General features: G+C 43.3%; 1 protein-coding gene and 1 non-coding gene across 2 annotated transcripts; one reads left to right on the forward strand and one right to left on the reverse strand.

Moving 5' to 3' along the window:
* Window positions 1-748: 748 nt before the first annotated feature.
* On the reverse strand, window positions 749-25,611 carry VIPAS39 (VPS33B interacting protein, apical-basolateral polarity regulator, spe-39 homolog). Its single transcript, XM_022576444.2, has 20 exons — window positions 25,472-25,611; window positions 22,634-22,726; window positions 21,673-21,778; window positions 19,188-19,331; window positions 18,043-18,081; window positions 17,625-17,689; window positions 16,846-16,902; window positions 12,966-13,058; window positions 12,285-12,318; window positions 11,677-11,779; window positions 9,462-9,489; window positions 8,021-8,094; window positions 6,503-6,578; window positions 5,929-6,063; window positions 5,279-5,320; window positions 4,867-4,956; window positions 3,709-3,795; window positions 3,041-3,130; window positions 2,517-2,621; window positions 749-1,760 (listed from the first exon to the last, which is right to left on the reverse strand). The coding sequence occupies exons 2-20, from the start codon at window positions 22,724-22,726 to the stop codon at window positions 1,740-1,742; spliced, it is 1,482 nt and encodes a 493-aa protein (XP_022432152.1). The 5' UTR covers window positions 25,472-25,611; the 3' UTR covers window positions 749-1,739.
* On the forward strand, window positions 1,724-1,802 carry LOC149750331 (small nucleolar RNA SNORD36). Its single transcript, XR_016392300.1, has one exon. It is a non-coding gene; the product is annotated as a small nucleolar RNA SNORD36 (small nucleolar RNA).
* Window positions 25,612-25,675: the final 64 nt, after the last annotated feature.

Genomic DNA, 25,675 nt, shown 5'->3' on the forward strand with positions numbered 1-25,675 from the left:
CCTGGTGGCGCAGTGGTTAAGAATCCGCCTGCCAATGCAGGGGACACGGGTTCGAGTCCTGGTCCGGGAAGATCCCACATGCTGCGGAGCACCTAAGCCCGTGCACCATGACTACTGAGCCTGCGCTCTAGAGCCCACGAGCCACAACTACTGAAGCCCGTGCACCCAGAGCCCATGCTCTGCAACAAAGAGTAACCCCTGCTCACCGCAACTAGAGAAAGCCTGCGCACAGCAACAGACCCAACACAGCCAATAAATAAATAAATAATAAATTCTTTAAAAAAAAAAAAAGCGTGTCCAGATATTGACACGTCTCTTGGGGGGCAAAATTGCCTCCAGATGAGAACCACATTGCCTTAAAGCCTGCTGTGTGCCTCTGTACGGGCATCTTCTCTTCACCCTACCACTTCACCCACTCCACACAGCCACGAAAGCACAGAATCCTACAAGCTCTGAGAGAATCGTGCCCTCCCCTCACAGATTAAGATAATGAGTCCAGAGAGAAGGGGACTCGCCCAGCACCACACAGCTTGTCAGTGGTAGAGCTGGGACGAGAGGCCCGGTCTTCAGCCAGGGGGCAGTGCTCCCTCTGTTAACCACACGGCCCTGCTTTGCCGTAAGCACTGTTACTCCACAACCTGAAGTGCTGACAGGCTGCTGAATGCTGTCACCAAGGCAGATTTGTAGTGGTCCCAAGAGACGGGGCAGATGTTTCACTGTTCTGTACAAAATAACTGGGAGGGAAAGAGAAGGCACCAAGGAAGCAGCAGCTTTATTAGGAGTCTAGGCATGTCTGGGAAACCCAGTTCAGTCACGGAGAAGAAAGGCTAATATTGGTACAGGAATGCAGGAAACTGGCATTACAGAATATCCTCTCGAAAACCAACCATGAAACTAAAACCTCCATCTTAATAGCCTAACAGAAAAGCTGCTGAGTTTAGCCCCGGTGAAACTTGTGGAAGGTCCTAGTGAAATAATGAGATTTGTGCAGAAAAGGAGAGCTTCCTCCAGCAATGCTGAATCTGAGCTCCATATAAGGTTAGGGGTCTGGGTGGGAGGGAAAGGTAAGGGGGATGCTCTCATCTGTCACACAAGGCCACCTCGGGGTGCAAGTGAGAGAGGAACCAGTTTTTGTACAAAGGGAAGACCATGGCAGCAGAGGGACGCTGGCAATGTCTGTCATGAGGCGGAGGACTCTGTACAGTGTGAGGGCGCCTCCAACAGGTCCTGGCAACACTGGCAGCGCTTCCTGAGGCCCCTTGGGAGAGAGCCATTCCGGTTCTGTCCTGACTTCCTTCAGAGCAAAACTGCCAATGTCCAGCACCAAGTCCAGGGTCATAATTAGCTGAGGGGAATGGAGTGGCCACCCTAGGACACCTGTACCTCTCAGTCGAGGAGACTTCCTTTCTGGAGCAGTCACTTTCCGCAGACTAAGAGAGATCTTGCCCAATATGGGCCCAATCTAGAAATTATTCCCACCTTCACATAAGCACCAGGTGGAGAGAGTCCCTCATGAGGCAAAGCTTTAGATCTTGCCCCTCAGATGATGGCCCCTGGACAAAAGATCGGTCTGAAGCTGTCGGTGCCCAGGTGCTAGTCTCTGTCCCACAGGTAGCAGGCACTGCCTGCTGACGATGGGCCCGAGCGATGTGATGCTTAACTCTCCCAAGAAGAGCGCTCTCTACTTTCACAGGCAGGAAAGGAAGAAATGAGGCAGGTTTCAAGGGAGCTGATGCCACTTAATTCTTCCATCGAATTTGCTGTGAAAAAAACAAACAATGATCAGTTTTTCACTGATCCTTACAGATAGGCAGATGGAATTCGATAAAACAAGGCCCACATCTAGGTAATGTAAGGAAAAGAAGGATGCAGGGGGGGAGGTTGAGAAAAAAATTATTTTTAATGTGGGGGGGAGTTCATTTATTTAGAGATGGATTAAATACCTATTCTGTATCTTACAAGCCTGATTTAGGGCATTTATTCTGGTTCTGCCTGCCTGAGGACAAAGATTCACTAGCTTTAGCTTGTGGAAGGTTCCAAATATCTAACAGGGACCTAAGCTCCACGTTAACAATAAGCTCAGCAATTTTCTGCTATGAGAGATGAGTCAGCTGTGTTCCCCAAATAGCTAAAATCTATTTCACCCACTTCTCCCTCCCAACAGGAAAGTCACATCCAGCCCCAGGCAACTATGCAGTTTGGATATTCTGAATCTGTAACGTTTGTTTCTAGACTCCCAGCAGTTAGTCCTTCCTACCTGCTAGGTTTAACAATGATCAGAGGGCTACAATTGTCAGCGAAGGTCCCCACATCACCCTTATGTCATCCCACATCTCAGGAGTGACTTCTGCTGTTCTAACCAGTGCTTTTGCCCTGTAGGCCCATAGGAGACCCTCATCAAGAGATCCACAGGCTTGGCTGACAGCAATCCCATCCAGGCCGTGGGAATATAAACTCAATGCTACTCTATGAACTGTTTACTGACACTGCTGGAGGCGTAAGCTGCAGCTGCTCACCGAGCTGTTGAGAATGGCATCAATCTTCTCCTCCTCGGCAGATCCTTTATCCACCTTGCTCCTGTACACCAGCAACTGCTGACGATCCTTCAGGTCTCGGCAAGTCTATCACCAAAACAGACAACAATAAAAACCACCAATCAGCCTTCTCCAGAAGGGCCTTTTTCCTTTTGTCACTCCCGTTTTGAGCTAAGTTTCAAGGAGAAGCCAGGAAGCTACAGTGGGATAGCAGTGGGGTCAAGCACCCACTGAACTTCATGCTGAAGAGAAGTCTACAGAGGTTACGTGGCTTGATTCAGTTCTATGAATTCTCCGAGTGCAACGAATTTATAAAAGCAGAGAGAAACCAGTCAGAGGGCTGGGAAAATCATACAGGAGTGCTGGTCTCCAAACTAACTCTTGCCAGACCACTTTATCCACTGAGTTGAAACTGACAGACGAACCTCAGAATCTAGGACTTGAGACTATAATCTCCCACTTCCCACTGAGGTCTAACTCAGGGTTTTCATTTCTTACGGACTCACATCAATGACGACATCATGACACTTGAACTTGGTGGCTAAGTTCAACTTTGTGTCCACATCTTCCACCAGATTGACATACTCCTGTAATATCTGTGAAAAGAAGTACTTCTGATTAATGATTCCCAGATGTATTAAACCCAGAGCTCTGAAAGGTAGAAAAAAAAAATCCTGAAGAAGGAAAAGAGTCAGTATCTGCAGTCTACAATTCCCATCATCAACCACAGGACTAGTTTTGCAGAGGGAAATGAGGTAGACTCTCTGCAGTACCTCCATGCTCCCCCAGGAAAGAAGGGAAGGGCCCATTCCTCCTTATCCCAGAGCTAGATACCCATGCCAGCAACAGGTATGCCCTAGACCTGACCCCGTGCTGTGCCCCCCTGCTCCTTGATGTCCTTTCTCATTAAGTTCTCTTTTTGCATCATTTGAATAGTATGTCAGTACTCCACCTGGGCTAAACACAGTAGATGCTCCTCAGAGAGGGCAGACTTGGATTACTTCTTAAGGGCAGAGGAGAACTTCCTTCTCTGGCCTTTTCTATGTCAACGTGCAGTACAACCATTATGCTGCCTTTAAGATAAGACCAGAGCAGGTCAAGTCTCCCATCGCTGAGCCCTAGAGGCTGAAAGTTAGGTTTCCTAGAAGATCCTGTACCCTCTAAGAGCCATTACCTGGACAGGGGCACTGTTCTTGTGCAAAATTTCCACAACCCGATGGAAGCCAATGGGTGCTCTCTTCTTGGTATAGCCCAGCCAGTTCTGAAAAAGGAAGATGGGGCAGCTGTGGGTAGGCCAGACGTCTGAGCTAATCTCCCTATGTTTTATGGTCAGACTAGAATAACATGGTGATGAGGAGTGGATGAATGCGAGGCGGGGGAGAGAGAAATGAAGAGAGATGAGAGTTTCAGAAAAGTCAAGGAACTCAGGAGGGTGGAAAAGAGTCAGAGGTATGAAATAAGTTCTTAGATCTATAGGCACGAATGCAGAAAAATGTCTGTGAAATATGGCTAAATAAAATAAGCAATTTACTTAACAATCCTTGTAGTATGAACTTATCTGGGTAGACTAATCCTACCCTTTACATCTTTATATTCATATAAATGTTTACTTGTCAGTTCATGAGGAAAGGTCTGGAAAGCCACCCGTCAAACTTTTCACAGTGCTTGCCTTGAGGAAGGGACTGAGAAAGGAACAGGTGGACAATGGAAGAGGAACGTCACTCTTTACCCTCTACACTGTCATATCGTGTTTGATTTTGACACAGGCATATATTGCTTTGGTAGTTAATGTAGCCAATTAAATAACTAACAAAGGGGGAGAACAAAAAACTGTCAAACCCATAATGGAAAAATGGATATTTAAACATAAACTAATAGAGACATGACAACCAAATGTAATGCAAGATCCTTGACTGGATCCTGACAGCACACAAAAACAAAAACAAACAAAAAACAGCTCTAAAGAGCTAATTTATATGTATGATAATATTCTTATATTAATGTTAAATTTCTTGAGAATGATAATATTGTGGTTACAAATGAGATAAATGCTTAAGTAATTAAAGGAAAAGTATCATGGTATCTGCAACTTACTTTCAAATGTTTCAGCAAAAGAAAAAAAGCATATGGTAAAAATGTTAACAAATTAGTGAAGCAGGTGAAGGCTGTTAACTATTCTTTCAGCTTTTCTTTAGGTTTGAAACTTTGGAAAATAAAAATCTGAAGGAAAAATGTCTACCAGTAACTAGAACTTGAGACTCCCAGGAGGCATGGGATGACAAGATGGTATCGCCAAGGCATCAGCGGCATGGAACAGTCCCAGGGCACCCACCTTTGTGGTAAAGAGGGCATCGACATCATGCCAGGCCCGAAGCTTGGCGCGAGCAGCCAGGGCTGTCAGCACATACTGTTTTTCTGGGATCTAGAAAACAGACGTCAGGGGAAATTAAGGAGAAGTAGAAATGCATCAGGGGATGTGCTTGAGAATTTGGAAAGATAGGCAAAAATATTCCCTGGTGTTGATTCTGCCTCTTAAAATCCACAAATCTCTCAGGTTTCCAAGCCCCAGCACTGCTGCAGGCCATTCGGTTAAAACCTCCCCTCACTTCCCACAAACTTACTCCATTTTCCCCTTAACCTTGAACGTTAAGGGACTTACTACTGTGCAGGGATAGAAAGCAACATCCACTCCATGCAGTTACTCTGATACTACTTTTACCAAACACTGACTAATTTATATCTACCTTAAATGTCTTCTTCAGGTTGACTGGACTGCTGAATGTGCCCTAGGATGAAAGTGAAGAAGGAATTTTAGTGGTATTTCTCAAATACTACCAATCTCCCCTTTTCTTTTCCACTACATAGACAGTCTACATTTCACTCCGTAACCATTTAAACCCGGAAATTAATTTAAGAGAAAAGCTCCATCAGGTCTAACTGGATATCACCATAACCCAGCTTAAGAGGACTGGATTAACAGGTATGGTGTATTTCCCAACTTTATGCTAATCCTGTTATCATTATGATCATGCCCACCTATAGTCATTAAATTTACACCTCTTCAAAAAATGTTTTTAAAGTACCCACAAGTAACTATCCCCCGCTGCTCTTCTCTGTACTGTGTGAATCCATTTGAAACCATGGACCTTTGAACAAAGACTGCTATGGGAGCAGCACCGCTCCATGCCAGCTCACTGGAAGCCATGCAAACTCTTACAGACCTCTTTTCTCCTCTTGGTTCACCCCTGCTGAGAGCCAGGAAGGCTTCCCAGATGGATTGCCGAGAATTATGTGCACCCATTGTAAATAGGATATGCTGAAGTACTGGCTTTGAAATATGCTCGTCTTGTGCAGTGAGAATGTGTGGGGCCTTTCTTTCACGTTCTGCCTGTACCTCAGCCTCTGTGTAGTGGTAGAAGCAGGAGTAGAAAAGCGTCGTCACTAACGGCATGTTGAGGATAGAAGCTTTGCGGGGGTGCTTCCGGAAGATTTCAGTCTGTCCTGCTGATTCTAGATGTCGATCATTTGCCTGTGGTGGCGTGAGCCAAGTGAAAAAAAGGACAATGTCCATGGAGTAGAGGCAGGAGAGAAGCCTTTAATATTACAGCAGTTGTGCTTCCTACCCTAGGAAAGAGGCAAAGAAGAGAAAAAGAAAAGGAATTGCCTAGGATGGCCCAGAGGAGCTTAAAATCCAGAAAATGATGCCAGGCCCAAGTTGGATGGAGGAAGACCAGAGAAACAGTGATGAAATGGAGTTCTGGGAAATACTTCCAGGTTAATAGCAAGTGAGAAGAAAAAGGATGCCTGAAGACAATGGACAGAAGGCTACCACATAGAGAGAGAGAATGAAAGGCTCTTAGAAAATGTAACAGGAAATGACCTATGTGGGCAGAGCAGAAGTCTCCTAGCTGCTGAATGGCAGTGAGCTTTGGCACTGAAGCAGAAAGTGTAGAGACAAGGAGTCTAACCTCGATAATGATCTGACGTTCCAGGAGCGTGTAATGGTCTTGTATGTGTGCAGAATCTTCTGCTGAAAATGGCAAACTGGGAGAGGGCCAGAAGGTTAGTACCTCATTCTCTACTCAAACAGGAAACAAACCCAACTAAACCAAATCACCACTGTAAGCATAAAAAGCTCGTGGGGCTTCATAAATCTGACCTCAGTTCACCTTTAGAGCATCCCTGAAAGGCAGAGAGAGAGAAAGCAGAAAATAGAGGAGACCGTTGGCTGGAATTTTATATTTAAGGTTTTGTCAATTCGAGAAGGAGCCTGAAAGTCCACGAAATATACAGTCACTGGTGATTTTGCTGAGGAATGAATTAGAATCCCCTCATTGTGGGAGTTGGAATGTTTGATGAACGAGTCACTTAGCTAGTGACTGAGCCTAGCCAGCTGCCTATCATCCACATCCCCGTGAAGCACAGCGGTTCCTATCATTGCTTAATGTCAATGCTTAACTCTCCTTAAGGGGCACTTACCTTTGTTAGCAATTTTCTTTTTTTTTGAGCAATTTTTATTGGGGTATAGTTGCTTTACAATGTTGTGTTAGTTTCTGCTGTACAGCTAAGTGAATCATGTGAGCCATTTTTTAATGCAGAGTAATAAGGTAAAATCAAGTTACACAGCACGGCGGTATGTTTGTAGATCAGTAAAGATCTCAGAGCTCTACATAATGTCAAGGGTCCCATCTTCAACACTACATTGTATTTTTACACATGAAGAAGTTGAGGGACAAACAGTGTGTTGCCTAAAAGCTATATGGTAAGTCAATGGGTAAGGCCAGGAATCAAAGCCAGATTTTAAACTCCCAGTTCCCAGACCTTCCTTCAGAAAGTGCTGCCTTATTCCCCTACTCCACTCACTCCAGGAAGAATTCTGAAATTCAATTACACTCTCCCAGATAAGTGTGATCCCCAGCCAATTTTTGGAAGAGATAAAGAAGACAGCAAAAGCTACTTCCCAGAGAACTGTGTGCCCCATCACTGGAAGAATAATATGTGGGGCTGGTTTTTACAGGGATTTATATTCTGAATGAAAGCTGGACTGAATCAGTAGTTCTTGGACTGTGGAGTTTCAAGGACCAGTAACACTGAAAATAATATATAAGGTAAAATGTTGCCAACTTTTTCTTTTAATATATAAGGAAACACAAAAAAAATTACAACCCATTTTTCTACCAAAAAGGGGGTGGAGGAGGAGGGGAAAAAAAAATCCCAGAATAAAAGGCAGTCTTTCAAATTAAATAAATATAGCTTTAGGAGAAAACTCTCTACATTGTCCTTATTATTCTCAACTTACCACCTATCAGAGAAAACTCTGTGGGGGACTAGTGTTTGGAACCACTGAATGAGATGATCATTAACGATGCTTGTATGATCCATTGTTAGCCTTTCCCTGCAACCATCCATCCATTCTACCCTTTTTTAGTCTCTTCATTGCTCTGTATAAGAGTATTTATAGTTAAAAACATTTCTCCCCCACTTACCCAATGCAGGTCTTAAGAAATTCTTTTCGTTTCTCGGGGTCCTGAATGTTCAAATGCTCTCGATAATGGGTTAGCTACAAAAAACAGAGAAAGGCTTTGAGCTATTTCTTTTCCTCAGAAGGGCAAGGTAGCTCTGTAAGTAGATTTCCCATGCTTAAAAACTAAATTCTCATTACCAGAGATTCCTCTGTGAATAGATGAGGGGGCAGGGGGTGGGGAGGAGGGCAAAGAATGATTCAAAATTATTATCTCTAACTGCATTATCCAATATGGTAGCCACTAGCCACTAGTTTCAAGAAAAAGTTGTTCTTAGGAAATCTTCATATTCTACGGGGATAAACTAAAAGCAGACTCTCAGCTTTGCCAATTGCAAAGTTTACAAGGTTGAAAAACTCCCAATTTATATACAACAGCATGCGTGATAAATCATCTTCAATTCAAACATAATACAGAATATGAAGAAAATATGAAAGTTTTAGATAAAAATAAGTTATGCAAAACACATTTATTTTCACTGATTAATCAAACTTCAAAATAACAAACTTTATAAGAATGCTATTTGAAGAAAATTCCTTATAGTTTTGAACCTACAGAAATTAAAAATGTAAACAAAAAGTTTTTCAAAATGATTACTACAGATTCCCAATCATTTTGAGTAGATTTAGATAAAGGGTTTTTGAGATTTTCCCATGCCCTGAATATTTAGTACAAATTCCTTTTACAAAATATTACTGAAAAACATTTTCCTGAATTATATTCTGTTGCGCAAAGAAGGTTAAAAATATATTACCACCAATGTGTGGTACAGCGACTAAAAGGACAATCCTGACATTGACGGCACTGAGAAATTCTTACCCCTGCACTATAATGTTCAACTTTTTAAATGGATCACTGAAGTCTGAATAATACAATTACATTTTTGGTAAAATTTCAGATTTATTCTTGTATTCCAGGAGTTTCTTCTCTAATGGTGAAAATTTGCCCCAAATCAATTTTAAAAGTCATTGAGCTCTCAGCCAAAATGTGTACTGGGTGCACCACCAGCAGCCTGACCTATCTTCCTTCATGACCTGTATCTGGTTTCTTATCCCTCTTTGCTTTCAGTATTATCTTTAGTATTAGAAGCCAAAACCCCAAAGCTCCAACAAACCAAGAATTGAAAACAACTAAAAATTAAGAGACAAACTCCAAACTGACCAGGCCAATTTTCATTCAGCTATTAAAAAAAAATTATTCATAAGCCCAATCAAAACAGCATATAAAAAGAAACAAAATGGTACATCATTTGGATTGTTTTTAGGCTTCCCAGATGCCTTTCTCTCCTGGATATAATCAATACCAAAGGAAAGAAAATATTCAATCAGTTTGGGATCTTGGAGGCTGGGTTTTGGCTTAGACTTCTGTTAAAGAGGCCCCCAACTGAAACAAAGGCCACACTTACCGCAAGCTCTTCTGTTCTATCTAGGAACCTGGGAAGAAGCAGAAGGCAGCAGGGCATTTTTATTTATTGATGTGTGGCAGTATAACCTCACAAAATAGGATGACTGCTCTAAAAGAAACACAATTCAAACTCATTTGCCTCTATACATAAGATAAACTCTTCTCTTCTTAAACTCTCTACTAATCAGCAACACCTTGAGAACACATGGTGGATCAGGCATCATCGTTCCCCCATCTACCTAGCTGAGCAAAGAGCAAAGACGACACTGCAGGGCACTAATAACTGTAATGTTAACAGATCTGACAGAAAGGCTCAGAGCCTCCGCAAAACCTTAGCCCACAGCAGTCTTCTGTTTTTTGTTTTTTTTTTAAATACAGCTGAAGAGTTTTTTTTTTTAATAAATGTATTTATTTGTTTATTTATTTTTGGTTGCATTGGGTCTTCGTTGCTGCGCGCAGGCTTTCTCTGGTTGCGGCGAGCAGGGGCTACTCTTCATTGCGGTGCGCAGGCTTCTCATTGTGGTGGCTTCTCTTGTTGCGGAGCACGGGCTCTAGGCGCGCAGGCTTCAGTAGTTGTGGCTCACAGGCTCCGTAGTCGTGGCTCGTGGGATCTAGAGCGCAGGCTCAGTAGTTGTGGCGCACGGGCTTAGTTGCTCCATGGCATATGGGATCTTCCTGGACCAGGGCTCGAACCCTCCCTGCTGTGGCCTCTCCCGTTGCGGAGCACAGGCTCCAGACCTGCAGGCTCAGTGGCCATGGCTCACGGGCCCAGCTGATCTGCAGCATGTGGGATCCTCCCGGACCGGGGCACGAACCCGCGTCCCCTGCATCGGCAGGCGGACTCTCAACCACTGCGCCACCAGGGAAGCCCCGTTTTTTTTTTTTTAAAGATGAAAACACTTTTCTCTGTCATTACAATCTTGGAAACAGGTTGTCTATACTGCCCTCTGTTGTTTTCAGGTACAGCATACAATGTGTTTGGTCTCTCCCCAAAGGTGGTAAGGCCTTGGAGAACAAAGACTTGTCTTCTTACCCTAAATGGACCACTATAATTAACATCACTAATTTGGCATAGAGGTGATACTTAATAAAGCCTTGTTGATTAGGAGGGAAAGAAGGAAGGAAAGAAGGAAGGAGGGAGGGAGGAAAGGGTTGGGGGAACAACCTGTCTCGATGAACATGTCTTCTGCAAATTCCTGGCTAACCATCTGTAATCTTGATCCTGCCCAGGTGACCTGCTTTCCCCACCTTAGTCTTCAGGGCAGCTCATCACTGTGCTGAAGCCATGGGGTAAATGAAGTTACCTTGGGCCACATGTCAGCCTAAACAGAGGTTCCAGCCCCTTCTCTGATACTGAAGAAAGGACATAAAATAGTCCCTACCAGTTGAAATGAGACAGGGAAGAAACACATGATAGAAGACAGCCGCCCCCAGTAGATACGCCTACCTCTTGCCTCTCTACCTATCAAAATCCTACCTAGTCTCACAGGCCCAACTCAATTCCTAATCACTTCCATGAGGCTCTCCGCAGATATCCTGACTGAAAATTATATATGCTTCTTCTGCTCTTCCACTGTACTTCTCACTGGCATCACTGGGGACCAAGTAATAAAAGATACCTTTATTCTAGGTCTTTTGTAAGAAAATACGTAATAAATATTAATACTACAGACTAGGCATTATGCTGAGTGTTTATACACATGAACTCTTTTCATCTTCATAATGACCTGTGGGGCGGGTATCATCATCTCCATTTTACAGATGTGAAAACTGATGCTTGGAGAGGTTGAGTAACTTGCTCAAGGTCACGCTATGAACTAAGTGGTGGAGACAATATTCAACGCAGGTGCTTGACTCCAGAGCCTGGTTCTTAAGCACCTGCTGCACGGTCACTTTATCACAGGTTGTGGTACATTATTAGTTATCCCATCATGTTTCTTTTTTCTTTCTTTTTTTCTTTCTTTTTTTTTTTGGCCGTGCTGCACGGCTTGCAGGATCTTAATTCCCTAACCCAGACTTAACCCTGGCCATGGCAGTGAAAGTGCCAAGTCCTAACCACTGGATCGCCAAGGAATTCTCCCATCACGTCTCAATATCCTGTCTGATAAGCATTTCCATAAAAGAGGGGCAGTGTCCTCTCTTTCTCTGTATTATCGCCCAGAGTGCTTTGAACAAAGTACTTAACGAACTTTATAGACCAGATGATCAGTTCTTACCTAAAGAGGTCCAAAAGCAGCTTTTGATCCCCTATCTCCTTAAGGAAGTGAATGAGATGTCTCAGGGCAACCTGCCGTACCTCCAGCTCTCGGAAGAGGATCTCTAGCAGGCAGGAAGAAGGAGTTAGATGGGGAAAGATTAAAGCCTATTACTCAATAGGAAATTGCTCTCCCTACTCACACATTCCAAACATGATCTCCTCAAAATCCACCAGAAGCTAGGAATGGTTTTCTATGGTGCCCATCCCTATGGCTCAACCCACCAGCAACATACTCCATGGTCCAGGGCAATGCTTAGCCTTTGTGCTAACTTTCAGTTCTCACCAACACAAACATCAGGCACTGAGCATGGACTTTCACATCCTCAAACCCACATAGCCTGTCTGTCTAATAAATGGAGGGGCTTTGTAGTTACTGTAGTTATCACCCTAAAGGAAGAACAACTGCCCTCACGGTTGTGATGTGTATTCAGAAGTCTCAGGCCACCCCAGCTGTCCCTAAAATAGACTTGATGCTGGTAAATTCTGGTATGAAAGCCACAATGCCATTCTCCCTTCAAATGTAGTAGACACCTTACTGACTGAAGATTTCCCTTAAACCACGCTCACCTTTGCTCAATGTCCTCTTCAGGAAGATCAGAACCTAGAGGAAAAAGAGAACTAAGAATGAATTATCCTGTGTAACCGTCCAAACACAAGGCCCTGCCTGAGCCCCTGATGTCTAGGAATGAGGCCAGCAACTCATTAGGAATCTCTGCCGGTCTATACAATAGGTTTCTCTATGTGATAGAAGGACAGGTGATGGACATATGGAATGAGCTGTGTCTTGGGAGTCCACATACCTGTGCCCCTACTGGTGAGAGGCACCTCCCTCCCTGTGTGAGAAGCTGCTCTCACATCTCTCCTCCTTCAGATTATTTTTGAGAACACGAGGTGGCCAACCTACTGCTTCTGGGTCATAATCAAGAGTGCCACACACAATGCATATCCTGCCAGCTAAGCCTTAGAACACGTACTTCTGAGAATCTTCCACTTCAAGAGGAAACCCAGGGTCTCTACTTGACATTACCAACAAGGACCTACTGTATAGCACAGAGAACTATACCCAATAGAATCTGAAAAAGAATAGCTACATATATAACTGAATCACTTCACTGTACACTCAAAACTAACACAACACTGTAAATCAACTATACTTCAAATAAATAGATTTTTTAAAAATCTATTCTGATTAGACTTTCAGAAACAAATGAAAACAATACTTAAACAACAACAAAACCCACAACTCACCGCAGTGATGACGTTTCCATCACGCATGCTTACTGCTTCTTCTAGGAGTTGTAGCTTGTCCTGTAAGGAGCGGAATCTTTCCAGGGAGCAGACCTGGCAGCGTAAGAACAGAATTGGTGTGCAAGGAAGACAATTTCCTATATTCTTTTGTCACTGAATACTGAAGAATGGGCAAGAATAAACTAAAATGTCCCCAAGGAGAGCTTCTTTGTTTTTACACAACAGCCCCCAGCACTCTATGAGCCAAGAGATTCCCATCATACCCTCCCTAGTTCAGCCTTATGCTCTAGAAGATGCTGATGTCCTGATGAACTCTTGCCAAAGTCAACGGGTAGAGAGCTCACTTGTTCTCTTTTCCTCTTTTTCTTTAAATCTGTTTTTTCGGTTTGTTTGTTTGTTTGTTTTCAAACCCTTGTGTTGAGGGCCGACTTTCAGTAGGTCGCAGCGAGGGAGCTGCTCTGCTACGAACGAGACGCTGATCCAGAAGCAGGTTGTCTACGAATAGTTTAGGACCAGGTTCCCCAGGAACGTGTGGTGTGTGATGGGCAAGGTGGTGGCTGCCTTTCCAGCAGCGCCCTATGTCCTAGGACGAAGGGCTCTCTGCACCAGACCCTGGTCCCGAAGTTCCGCAGGGTACGCCATGCCACCGGAGACAGTGGGGGACCAGCTATCTGAGGCCAACTTGTTCTCTTTTTAATGGGGCATAATTTACATAGCATAAAATCTACCCTATTTAAGTGTACAGTTCAGTGAGTTTGGCAAGTAAATAATTCCATGTAACTACTACCACAATCAAGAAACAGAACATTTCCATCACCCCAGAAAGTTCCCTTGTCCACTCTGATGTCAATACCCTTCTCCCATCCCTACCCCCCAACAACCACTGATCTGTTTTGTCACTAAAATTTTGCCTTTTCTAGACTTTCAGAAAAACAGAATCATACAATATGTACTCTTTTGTATCTGGCTTTTCACTCAATATAATGTTTCTGAGATGGATCTATATGTTGTGGTATTAGTAGTTTGCTCCTATTTACTGGTGAGTAGTTTTCCATTGTATGGGCATACCACAAGTTTTTAGTCCATTTACTTACTGATGGATATTTGAGTTATTTCCACTTTAGGGGCCGTAACAAATAAAGTTACTATGAACATCTGAGTACAAGTCTTTGTATGAACACATTTTCATTCCTCCTGGATTGTAAATGTCTAGTAGTGAAACTAAATGTGTTTAATTTTGTAAGAAACTGTCAGACTACTTCCCAAAGTAGTTTTACCATTCTACCTTCCTGCTTGCACTGTATGAGAGTTCCAGCTGCTCTGCATCCTCCCAATGCGTGGTAAGATCAGTATTTTTAAATTTAGCCATTACAGTGGCTGTATAGTGATATCTCAGTTTTAATTCATGTTTTCTTGATAACTGATAATGTTGAGCATCTTTTCAAGTGATTATTGGCCACTTATGTATCTTTTTTGTGATATAACTAGTCAAATCTTGAGCCAATTTTTATTTATTTATTTTAAAAGATTTATTTATTATTTATTTATTTATTTAATTTATTTTTGGCTTCGTCAGGTCTTAGTTGTGGCACACGGGATCTTGGTAGAGGCATGCAGGATCTTTCGTTGCCACATGGGCTATTCGTTGCGGCGCGTGGGCTTCTCTCTAGCTGTGGCATGTGGGTTTTCTCTCTCTAGTTGTGGCGTGCAGGCTCCAGGGTGTGTGGGCTCTGTAGTTTGCAGCACACAGGCTCTCTAGTTGAGGCACATGAGCTCAGTAGTTGTGCCTCGTGGGCTTAGTTGACCCATGGCATGTGGGATCTTAGTTCCCTGACCAGGGATCAAACCTGCGTCCCCTGCATTGTAAGGCAGATTCTTTACCACTGGACCACCAGTGAAGTCCCCTTGAGCCAATTTTTAAATTGGATTGTTTGGGACTTCCCTAGTGGCGCAGCAGTTAAGAATCTGCCTGCCAATGCAGAGGACATGGGTTTGATCCCTGGTCTGGGAAGATCCCACATGCTGCGGAACAACTAAGCCTGTGTGCCACAACTACTGAAGCCTGTGCACCTAGAGCCCGCCTGCTACAACTACTGAAGCCCACGCGCCTAGAGTCCGTGCTCCACAAGGGAAGCCACCACAATGAGAAGCCAGCGCACTGCAACGAAGAGTAGCCCACGCTTGCCGCAACTAGGGAAAGCCTGCACACAGCAACAAAGACCCAACGCAGCCAGAAAGATTTTAAAAAGTTTAAAAAAAAAAAATTGGATTGTTTATCTTATTACTGAAGATAATTCGTTATATTTTATATACATATTCTGGATAAAATCCTTTATGACACATGTATTTTGCACATATTTTCTCCTAGCTATGGTCTTTTTGTGATTTCTTTCGTTTGTCTGTTCATTTGAATTTATTTCATTTTATTTATTTTTGGCTGCACTGGGTCTTCGCTGCTGCATGAGGGCTTTCTCTAACTGCATCAAGAGGGGGCTACTGTTCGTTGAGGTGCACGGGCTTCTCATTGCGGTGGTTTCTCTCGTTGTGGAGCACGGGCTCTAGGCATGCAGGCTTCAGTAGTTGTGGCTTGTGGGCTCTAGAGCGCAGGCTCAGTAGTTGTGGTGCACGGGCTTAGCTGCTCCATGGCATGTGGGATCTTCCCAGACCAGGGCTCAAACCCATGTCCCCTGCATTGGCAGGCAGATTCTTAACCACTGCACCACCAGGGAAGCCCGTCTTTTTGTGTTTTTAACAGTGTTTTTAAAGAACAAAAGTTCTGGGCTTCCCTGGTGGCACAGTGGTTGAGAGTCCACCTGCCGATGCAGGGGACGCGGGTTCGCGCCCCGGGCCGGGAGGATCCCACATGCCGCAGAGCAGCTGGGCCCGTGAGCCATGGCCGCTGAGCCTGCGTGTCTGGAGCCTGTGCTCCGCAACAGGAGAGGCCACAACAGTGAGAGGCCCGCATACTGCAAAAAAAAAAAAAAGAACAAAAGTTCTTAATTTTGGTGAAGTCCATCTTTTCAATTTTTCCCTTTCCATTTGATGGTTTTTGTGTGCTTAGGTAATAAGTCTTTGCCTAACCCAAGGTCACAAAGATTTTCACCTATATTTTCTTCTAGTTTTATAGTTTTAGCACTTATTCTACATTTAGGTTTATGATCCATTTTGATCCATTAATTATTATGATGTCAATTCTCCCAAAATTGGTATATAGATTCAATGCAATCCCAATCAAAATCCCAGCAGCTCTTTTGTAGACACTGACAAGCTGATAGTAAAATATATTTGGAAATACAAAGGATCTAGAATAGCTGAAATAATTTTGGAAGAGAAGAATAAAGCTGAATAACTTATATTACCTGATTTCAAGATTTACTACAAAGCTACAATAATCAAGGCCTTGGTAATGGCATAAGGATAGACAAATCAATCAACCAGAAGAGAGTCCAAAAAGAGACCTACGTATATATGGCCAATTCATTTTTGACAAAGGCACCAAAGTAATTCAATGCGGAAAGAATAGGCTTTTCAACAAATACTGCTGGAACAAATGGAGAACCACATGGGAAAAAATGAATGTCAATTTTTACCTCACACCATACACAAAAGTTAACTCACAATGGATCAGACCTAAACATAAAAGATTGTTCTCACTCTTACAGGCACTACTTTTCACTCTCATCCATCACTCTTTCCCCCCTTCCCCATCAAAGCAACACTAAACCCTGGAGAATCAGAAATTTTGCAGCTGACTTGTCTTCTTAGTGGATTGATTTTCCTCCTGAAAACCACTTCATTTAACAAATATAACTGAAGAGAAAGGTCAAGCTGCCCAGCTTCCCAAAAAATCTCACAAGAATTCTCTCCCCAGTGGCCTTACCTTGCCCTTCCGAAGGCGTCGCACTGTGTCACTGGGGCTCCAATCATTGCTGTAATCCTGAAATATTAGCAACGCATGAATCCCAGGAAGTTAAGGGATCAGAATTGTAAGTGTGCCCGCTCCTCATCTCAAACTCATAAACTTAGTCCCTAAAGGGAAGATATTTTGTGGAAGGAAACGGATGAAAAAATAAGAACTGGGATGGTCTTGTTCTGAGTTTCTTAAGGAACTAGAACAGAGACAATACAGGCAGGAGGAGTTGGATCATACAGGGAATGGATCAACTAACAAAACCAGCAACGCTATGCCTAAGTGATTCAGGATTTCAACCCCTAAATGCAGTTTTGGGACTCTAATTAACGGCTTTGCCAACAGAGGGAAAGAGAGGAACGTGTTCCTTTTTTGGACCTTATGATATCGTTTCTTCCTTTTGAATCGATTTGCTTTTTTATGTGCTTCATGGGAATATGAGTTCCACCAAGCTTCCAGACCACAGCGGTGATCAAAAGTTTCAAAGTACAACCTAAAAAAGGCAGCATAATGGGTAAGGAAAGTGTGCCAGAACTGAATCAGAAAATAGAGATTCTGAGTCCAAGTTCCACCATTTAACTAGCTGTGAGACTCCAGGCAAGTTCTGTTTAGAAATCCAGTTTTCTTACCTATAAAAGGGGTTTAAAATCATACCTGCTCAAAGATTTGAGAAAATCAAGCAAGATAACATATGTCAAAGTATGTCAAACTGTATGTAAAGATATAACACAGTGTAGGATATAACTCACCCTATACTCCCCCTTGGGTCTCCCTAGCTCTGGAGCATAGCTCTTGGCAGGTGTGTCCGACAGAGCTGAAAAAGAACAGGCAACTGATTCAGAAAGGCACCATCTCCTGCCATTCCCTTCCTCTACTGCTTCCTTCTCAGGCACATTTTTTTTTTTCATTTGGCCCCCAAGGTATCATTATGGCCCAAAGTAGATCCCATTCCTCCCCCAAAGACAGCATCCCTAGAAGTTACCCTTTGCCCCTGTAACCGAATGGTCTTGACCTCCTTACTCAGCATCAGAAAATCTTTCTAATAATGATGATAGATTCAGAAGAAATGTCATCATCTAATTATCACTTGTCCCCATGACTCCCCAGGTTGTACCCCAGATCAGTAACATCTCCCACAGTAATCAAGAGAAGAGGGTCAATGCCTACCATCAGAGAGGGACTGGAAACTTCCAGGTCTAGTTCTCCCTAAAGGTAAAGTACACATAAGGTCAACAGTTCAAGTCAGAGCCATTCAGGCTTGGTTAAGGATGCAGTGCACATAGAACTTTTTTATGCAATATGAGAACTTAAGGCTTAAAAAAGTTTTTATTCAACTTCAGAAATTTGAGGTGCTACAAAAAAAAAAGGCACTGAGGAACAGTTTTTAAAATTGTGGTTAAAATATACATAACATAACTTTACCATTTTTAAGTACACAGTTCAGTGGTACTGAGTACATCCACAATGTACAATCATCACTACTATCCATCTCCAGAAACTTCTCATCATCCCAAATTGAGACTCTGTACCCATTAAACACTACCTCCCATTCCTCCTTACTCTCATCCCCTGGTAACCACTATTCTACTTTCTATCTCTATGAATCTGACTATTCTAGGTATCTCACAGAATGGAATCATACAGTATATGTCCTTGTATGTCTGGCTTAATTCACTTAGCATAATGTCCTCAAGGTTCATCCATGTTGTAGCATGTATGAGAATTTTGATCCTTTTTAATGCTGCATAATATTCCACTGCATATACATGCCACATTTTGCTTATTCATTCTTCAGTCAACGGACATTTGGGTTGTTTCCATATTGTGGCTATTCTGAATAATGGTATTATGAACACTGGTGTATAAAAATACCGGTTCAAGTCCCTGCTTTGAACTCTTTTTGGTATATACCTAGAAGTGGCCTGCTGGATCATATGATTGTTCTATGTTGAATTTTTTGAGGAACTACCAAACTGTCTTCCACAGTGGTTGTACCATTTTATATTCCCACCAGCAGTGCACAAGGATTTCCAACAGAAACGCACAGGGGTAGGGAGGAATTCTGACCTAGGCAAATTTCTTCAGTACCTGTCACAGGGTTAATGTCAGTTTTGTTCATCATGTTCTAGAAACCCAGTCCAAGCCCTGTGAATTCCCCTCACTTCTGCCCTGCCTGATCCCCAACTGCCAGCTCCAAAGATTTTTTGTCCCTCAATAATCTTTTTCTTACAGAGTAAATGAAAATTATAGCCTCAGCGGTTTTTTTAAGAAAAAGAAAAGGACTCCCTGTCCCTTTAACCATCACTCTTTACCTCTAAAAAGGCTGCTCAGGGAGTAGGTAGAAGCAGGTTTGGGTAGTTGTGCATAGGAGGAGAAGCTGTTTCGGTTCTTTAGCTGTTCACGCTCATGGTTTGACCCACTATTACTAGCAGTCTCTTTGATGGACCACGAGATACCTGCAAGATAATAAGATCTAGATCAGTAATTCTCATCCAAAATAATGCCTTGGCATCCAGCATTCCAATAAACTCTAAATGATTTTCATTAGAGGCTCTGGTCCCTTGTCAACATGAACTTAAAAAATTGGGGCAGGGAGAAAGGACAGAATCAAATAGACCCATCAACAGAAAAAAGGGGCAAAGGAACTGAATAAATGGATCACAGAAAAGGAAATACAAGTGGCTATTAAACATGTGAAAAGATGCTCAACCTCACTCTTAGTAAGAGAATTACACAAAATAAAAGTACACTGAGATACCACTGGCCCCCTGTAAGACTGGCAAAGACCCAGAAGTTTGGTAATACCCTGTGTTGCCAAGGCTATGGTAGAGAAAGGAATACTCTGACACTGCTGGTGGGAGTGCAAACTGGTGCAACCCCTGTGAAAGGCAACTTGGCAATATCTAACCAACACAGATGCAAATATTCTCTGGCAGTAATTCCACTCTAGGAATTGATCTTTCGGACACTCTTATATGGGCAAAATACAAGGTTATTGACTGCAATATAAGCAACAGAAGACTGGAAACAATCTAAAGTTCATCAACAGTGGACTGGTTAAATAAATTATGAGAAATCCATACAATGTACACTATGCTGCTATTTTTGAAAAGGAAGAGGCAGAATGAGAAAGCTCTTTATGTACTGATATGGAAAGATCTTCAAGCTATACTGTCAAGTGAAAAGAGCAGGGTATAAAGTATGCTACCACTGGTGTAAAAAAGGGAGTAAAAATATATATTCCTATATGTATTTCCAAATGCAAAAAGAATCTTTAGATGAATACACAGAAAGCAAACAACAGCAGTTGTATTTTGGGTGGCCAGGGCCTGAGAACTGAGTAGATGCATGACAGTGGGGGAGGGAAACTTTTCACTGTGTGCCTTAAATACTTTTTAAATCATGTGACAGTATTTCCCAGTTTAAAAAAAAACTTGGGCTTCCCTGGTGGCGCAGTGGTTGAGAATCTGCCTGCCAGTGCAGGGGACATGGGTTCGAGCCCTGGTCTGGGAAGATCCCACATGCCACGGAGCAACTAGGCCCGTGAGCCACAACTACTGAGCCTGCGTGTATGGAGCCTGTGCTCCACAACAGGAGAGGCCGTGATAGTGAGAGGCCCACGCACCGTGATGAAGAGTGGCCCCCCGCTTGCCGCAACTAGAGAAAGCCCTCGCACAGAAACGAAGACCCAACACAGCCAAAAAAAAAATCCCCCCACTGAATTAGCAGAGTTTAAAAACAAAAAAGCTTTAAAAATACACTTAAAAGTCAGATGAAGGGACTTCCCTGGTGGTGCAGTGGTTAAGAATCTGCCTGCCGGGCTTCCCTGGTGGCACAGTGGTTGAGAGTCCACCTGCTGATGCAGGGGACACAGGTTCGTGCCCCAGTCCGGGAAGATCCCACATGCCGCGGAGCGGCTAGGCCCGTGAGCCATGGCCACTGAGCCTGCATGTCCGGAGCCTGTGCTCCGCAACGGGAGAGGCCACAGCAGTGAGGCCCACGTACCCCAAAAAAAAAAAAAAAGAATCTGCCTGCCAATGCTGGGGACACGGATTCGAGCCCTGGTCCGGGAAGATCCCACATGCCGTGGAGCAACTAAGCCCATGCGCCACAACTACTGAGCCTGCGCTCTTAGAGCCCGTGCGCCACAACTACTGAGCCTGTGCTGCAGAGCCTGCGAGCCTAGAGCTCCGCAACAAGAAGCCCGAGCACGGCAGTGAGAAGCCCGAGCACCGCCCGCCAGCAGCAACGAAGGCCCAAGGCAGCCTAAATAAATAAATAAATAAATGAAAATTAAAAAAAAAAAGTCAGATGGACTCTGCAAAGGTGTAAGTGGTATTACGAACAGCTAAGCAGTGAGACTTGGTGGCTAAGGAAATCAGTTCTGCTAGCCAGTTATGAGCATTTCAGTCAGCAGTTCCCAAATATGACTGCATATCAGAAGCATCTGCAGTGCTTATTATCAATTGAGACCCCACCCTACCCCCCAACCACCCCCATCCCCAAGACCTACTGAAGCAGAGTCTCTGGAGTGAAACCTAGAAATCTAATTTTAACAAGCACCCCAAATAAGTCTGAAATAGCCAGCCAAGCATTAGCCCTAGGGTAGCAGGCCTAGAGAGCCGCATGGAAACTACTGCTGTACTTCCCCAGTATCTTCTCCTGGGTTAAATTTCCAGATGTGTGCTCATCTGAAAATAGTTTAGCCTCATTCCCTTCCCTGACAAGTATTGAGGAGACTTTACTAGTGGTAAGAACCCTGAATAATTAATCCTTCCTAGGGCCTCTTGTACTTACTTCCCACAGGTTCCCCGCTCCAGCTGACTCTCTCCAGGTCATCGTCGTCATCATCATCATCCACGAAGTCTCGAAGGCTATTCACTGCCCGCTTGGATTCCTTTAACTGCAGACAGACATAAGGCAGGGCACTCAGGCAGTCATCACTCTCACCTCTCTTTCTGACAGCCAAGAAGGCTGAGGAACTGGCTCTTGAAGATGGCCAACGTTTTCACCCTCTGCAACTGAAAGCCTAGCCTGCTAGACATTTGCCAAGAAAACAATTTGCTTTTTAGCCCACACTGGAGTCCAGTGACAAAAGGTCAGGAGGAATCAAAACTGCTTTTGAATTCTAATCACACTCCTGGTATTGACTTGCTTTGTAGTGAGGTTATCCATCTCTCCAAAAATGAATCTGCTTCCCCATTTGTAAAATAGACACAATAAAGACAAACTTCCAATCCAGTTCATCCTTCAAAAATAATAAATTGGGCTTCCCTGGTGGCGCAGTGGTTGAGAGTCCGCCTGCCGATGCAGGGGACGCGGGTTCGTGCCCCAGTCCGGGAAGATCCCACATGCCGCGGAGCGGCTAGGCCCGTGAGCCATGGCCGTTGCGCCTGCGCGTCCGGAGCCTGTGCTCCGCAATTGGAGACGCCACAACAGTGAAAGGCCCGCGTACCGCAAAAAATAAATAAATAAATAATAATAATAATAATAAATTATATCACATGATAAAAGACAGGGGGGTTCTTGAAAAAAAAACTCAAAGAAATCAATCATCTTAAGAATGTAAAGGAAAAAGGGCAGAGAGTTGGTTTTTACAATCCCCCTCTTTTCTCAGGGTTCTTTTCCATGAAGATTTTTCTAAAGATCTGACTGAAAACACTTCTGAGCCTCATGGAGACAGGTTACTGAGGATGCAAGGGGAAGGGTACACAGTGGAAGAGGGTGAGACCTTCAGCAACTGTTCATGGAAACCTACCTGTGAGAGCTCATCATCTTCGTCATCAAAGGTGAAAGCCTTGAACTTGGAGCTATTCCAATACTCCTCCTCATCACCCTTTGTCCAATTCATCTGGAGTGAGAGGAAGATAGATATATGTCCCTTTCTGGATTCCCCTCAAAAGAGCTCCAGAAGTTTTAAGTTCCTAGACTACAAACTCCCCACAGTAATCAGGGATGTGTGAAAGTGTCTGGTAAAGCAAATACTGAACATGCCATATAAAATCAGATCCTTGGGTCTCCAATCAAATCATACTTTTGATCCTCTGATTACCCACAAGTAGTCATTCATTCTTAGAGCTGCTACTTTCTTCACGGCACTCTCTCAGGTGCTGTAAGGAATATTTAAAGTGCAAAAAATAGTCCCTCTCTGAAGGACCCTACAATAGAACTCGGGTAATCAGCATAGGTTATGTATAAAGGTAATAGTACAAAGCAGGCAAGTGTTAAAAGAATGCATCACGAACTTTGCTGAATATACAATATCAATCAAAGCAAGAATATAACAGATAATAACTGCATTCATGTACTCAACATGTATCTATTGAGTACCATCTCTGAGGCACTGTTCTAGGCTCTGGGAATACTACAGTGAATAAAACTGACATATATCTTGCTCTCATGTGTGCTTGTTAAATGCCTTAAGGCAAGCAAGCAATTAAAGGAAGCTAAATTATCCCCCTTGTATCTTCAAATCATGATTAATTTATTAACAAGTATTGGCCAAAATGTGGGAAATGAGGGCATGGCCAAAAAAGTATATAAAGAATCAGTCAAAACACAAGTCCCTCTCATAACTACTCTAAAATTAGATTTCACCCCGAAAAAAAGTTTTGCCTTAGAATTACAGACTAAACTATCAATGCCAACTGGATTAGAGTGAAAACTGATGTAAGCCAAGAACCAGGTACTGAACCTTCCACAGCACCCAAAATAACTCCAAAGGCTACAAAGTGTCAAATTCTAAAATATCAATTTGCTTTTTCTTTCATCTCAGTAGCACCTTTCTCAATAGAAGGTTAAGAAACCTCATCATGGCAGCCCCATTGAGGCTCCCAATGGCCCTTAACATACTCTGCTCTCACTGTGTTTTCAGGGGATCCAGGGATGGCAAAGGTAGGAAGACAACTTTTTACTATCTGGTTCTTTCCCATTGCGGACATCACTAATTGATTTCTACTGAACCCAAATATGGCTTAAAAATCTTTTTGTATATTTAATCCAGGGAGTCAAAACCAAATAAAAAAGCTAGCAGAAACAATAAAATCATCCCTTATATTGGAACAAGCATAGGCTTTGTAGTCAGGCAGACTTGAATTCAAATGTCGCTTCTCCAATTCTGAGCAAACTGGGTAAATATTGTTATTTACTTCTAAGCCTTGGAGAAAGTGATATCCTACCTCACAGGGTTGCAGTGAAGAATAGGAGTCAAGAAACAGCTAACAAACTGCCTAGCATAGAGCAAATACTAAATGTTAGTTGTTTTTAGTATAGGATATCTTCTGCCATCTTTCTATCTCAGCCATCTGCAAAATTTGGGCGTAACAATAGAAACCTACCTTTTAAGACTGGTGTGAGGCTTAAACCAGTTAAAACAATACATGTAAAGCACATATGCTGACAGAAAACTAATGTTCAGTATTAATTTTTATTATTAATAAATCGCTATCTTGGAAAAAGCTAGAAGAATATTTCAAAGCATTCCTGAAGCTTAAAAAAATTTTGATACAAAAATTCTGAGTAGCCATCACAAACACTGAAAGTGTGCATGCAGCAGGTAAATGCCTCTGATACAGGTGCCGGTTTATAAAGCACTTTGTAATCCTCAGAACAACCCTGTAACGCAGGCCTGGCAGATTCCATTTCACTGATGAGGGAAATGAGACAAAAAAGGATTAACTATCGAAGTATTAAGCTAAAGCTAGCTGCTCCTAGCTAATCCAGGTTTTCTGTCTCCTGGGTCATTTCCACTCTGATTTGCATGGTCCTTTTATCACTCTAGGGAAAACGAAGGCAGGTCATTACTACAGTAAATAAATAAATGTAAATATCTACGGATGGGCATAGAATGTGTCTAACAAACCCAAAAATCCACCAGAGGATTTCTGGAATCTTTTTTAACCATGCAACAGCAGTGGACATCTGACACTAATCTGTACTTCTAGCGCCAAGTCAGAACACAGATTTACTTAGCAAATAAAAAGATAATGATTTAACGGTTCTAGAATTTATAAAGCAACCAGGTACAATTTTAAGAGGGACTGAGAAAACTGCTTCAACATGATTTAAAATATTTCAAAGGCTTGTCCTTGTCGCTTGTTTACTGAGATCCCACCATATAGCTTAGTAGATCCGAGGGAAGAACAGGAACATGACAAAGAAAGGAAAACGATTCAACCAAAAATATCTATAACCAACACGCTCCCGGCCTTAGGACACCCCAGAAACCAGCTACTGAGAAGTTACATTCGGATTCATTTATCATTTTTAGAGCCAGGCTACGAACTGAGACGAGGAAATGTGGGTTAAACTAATAAGACTCTACGGGCGAACGTCCAGGAAACACGGATCAACCACAGTGGCCAGAGCCCAGAACCCTGGTACAGTAAATGCTCGTTCAAAATCAGTTGTCTGGCCTCACTCGCGGCCCCAACCCCGAGTGGACAGCGGCTGCCTGCCCACGGGTCGCCGGGACTGGAGTAACAGAGTCAGGCCTGGGGGGCCTAGGGACGCCTCAGAGAACAGGGTGAAAGGATATGGATGCGGAGAGGCTTGACTTGGCCAGATATGTGGCCCAAGGGCTTTGGGACACCCTCACCTCTTCCACACCGAGCCCTCCCTCTCAGGTCAGCGTCAGAGTCCTCAGCCGTTGGTCCGGCCTTTCTAGACAGGTTATGCGGCATAGAAAAGAGGCGGAAGGGGATAGTCCCGGAGAGAGGCGGTCGGCTGTGGGGACGAGGTCCGTGGGGTCAAAAAAACGGCCGCAGGGCATGCTAGAAGTTGTAGTTCTTTCTGCCTCCGT

The sequence above is a fragment of the Delphinapterus leucas genome, chromosome 2 (assembly GCF_059928025.1).
Source record: "Delphinapterus leucas isolate spDelLeu-1000000601 "Yukka" chromosome 2, BTC_Dleu_Yukka2, whole genome shotgun sequence".
Taxonomy (NCBI): domain Eukaryota; kingdom Metazoa; phylum Chordata; class Mammalia; order Artiodactyla; family Monodontidae; genus Delphinapterus; species Delphinapterus leucas.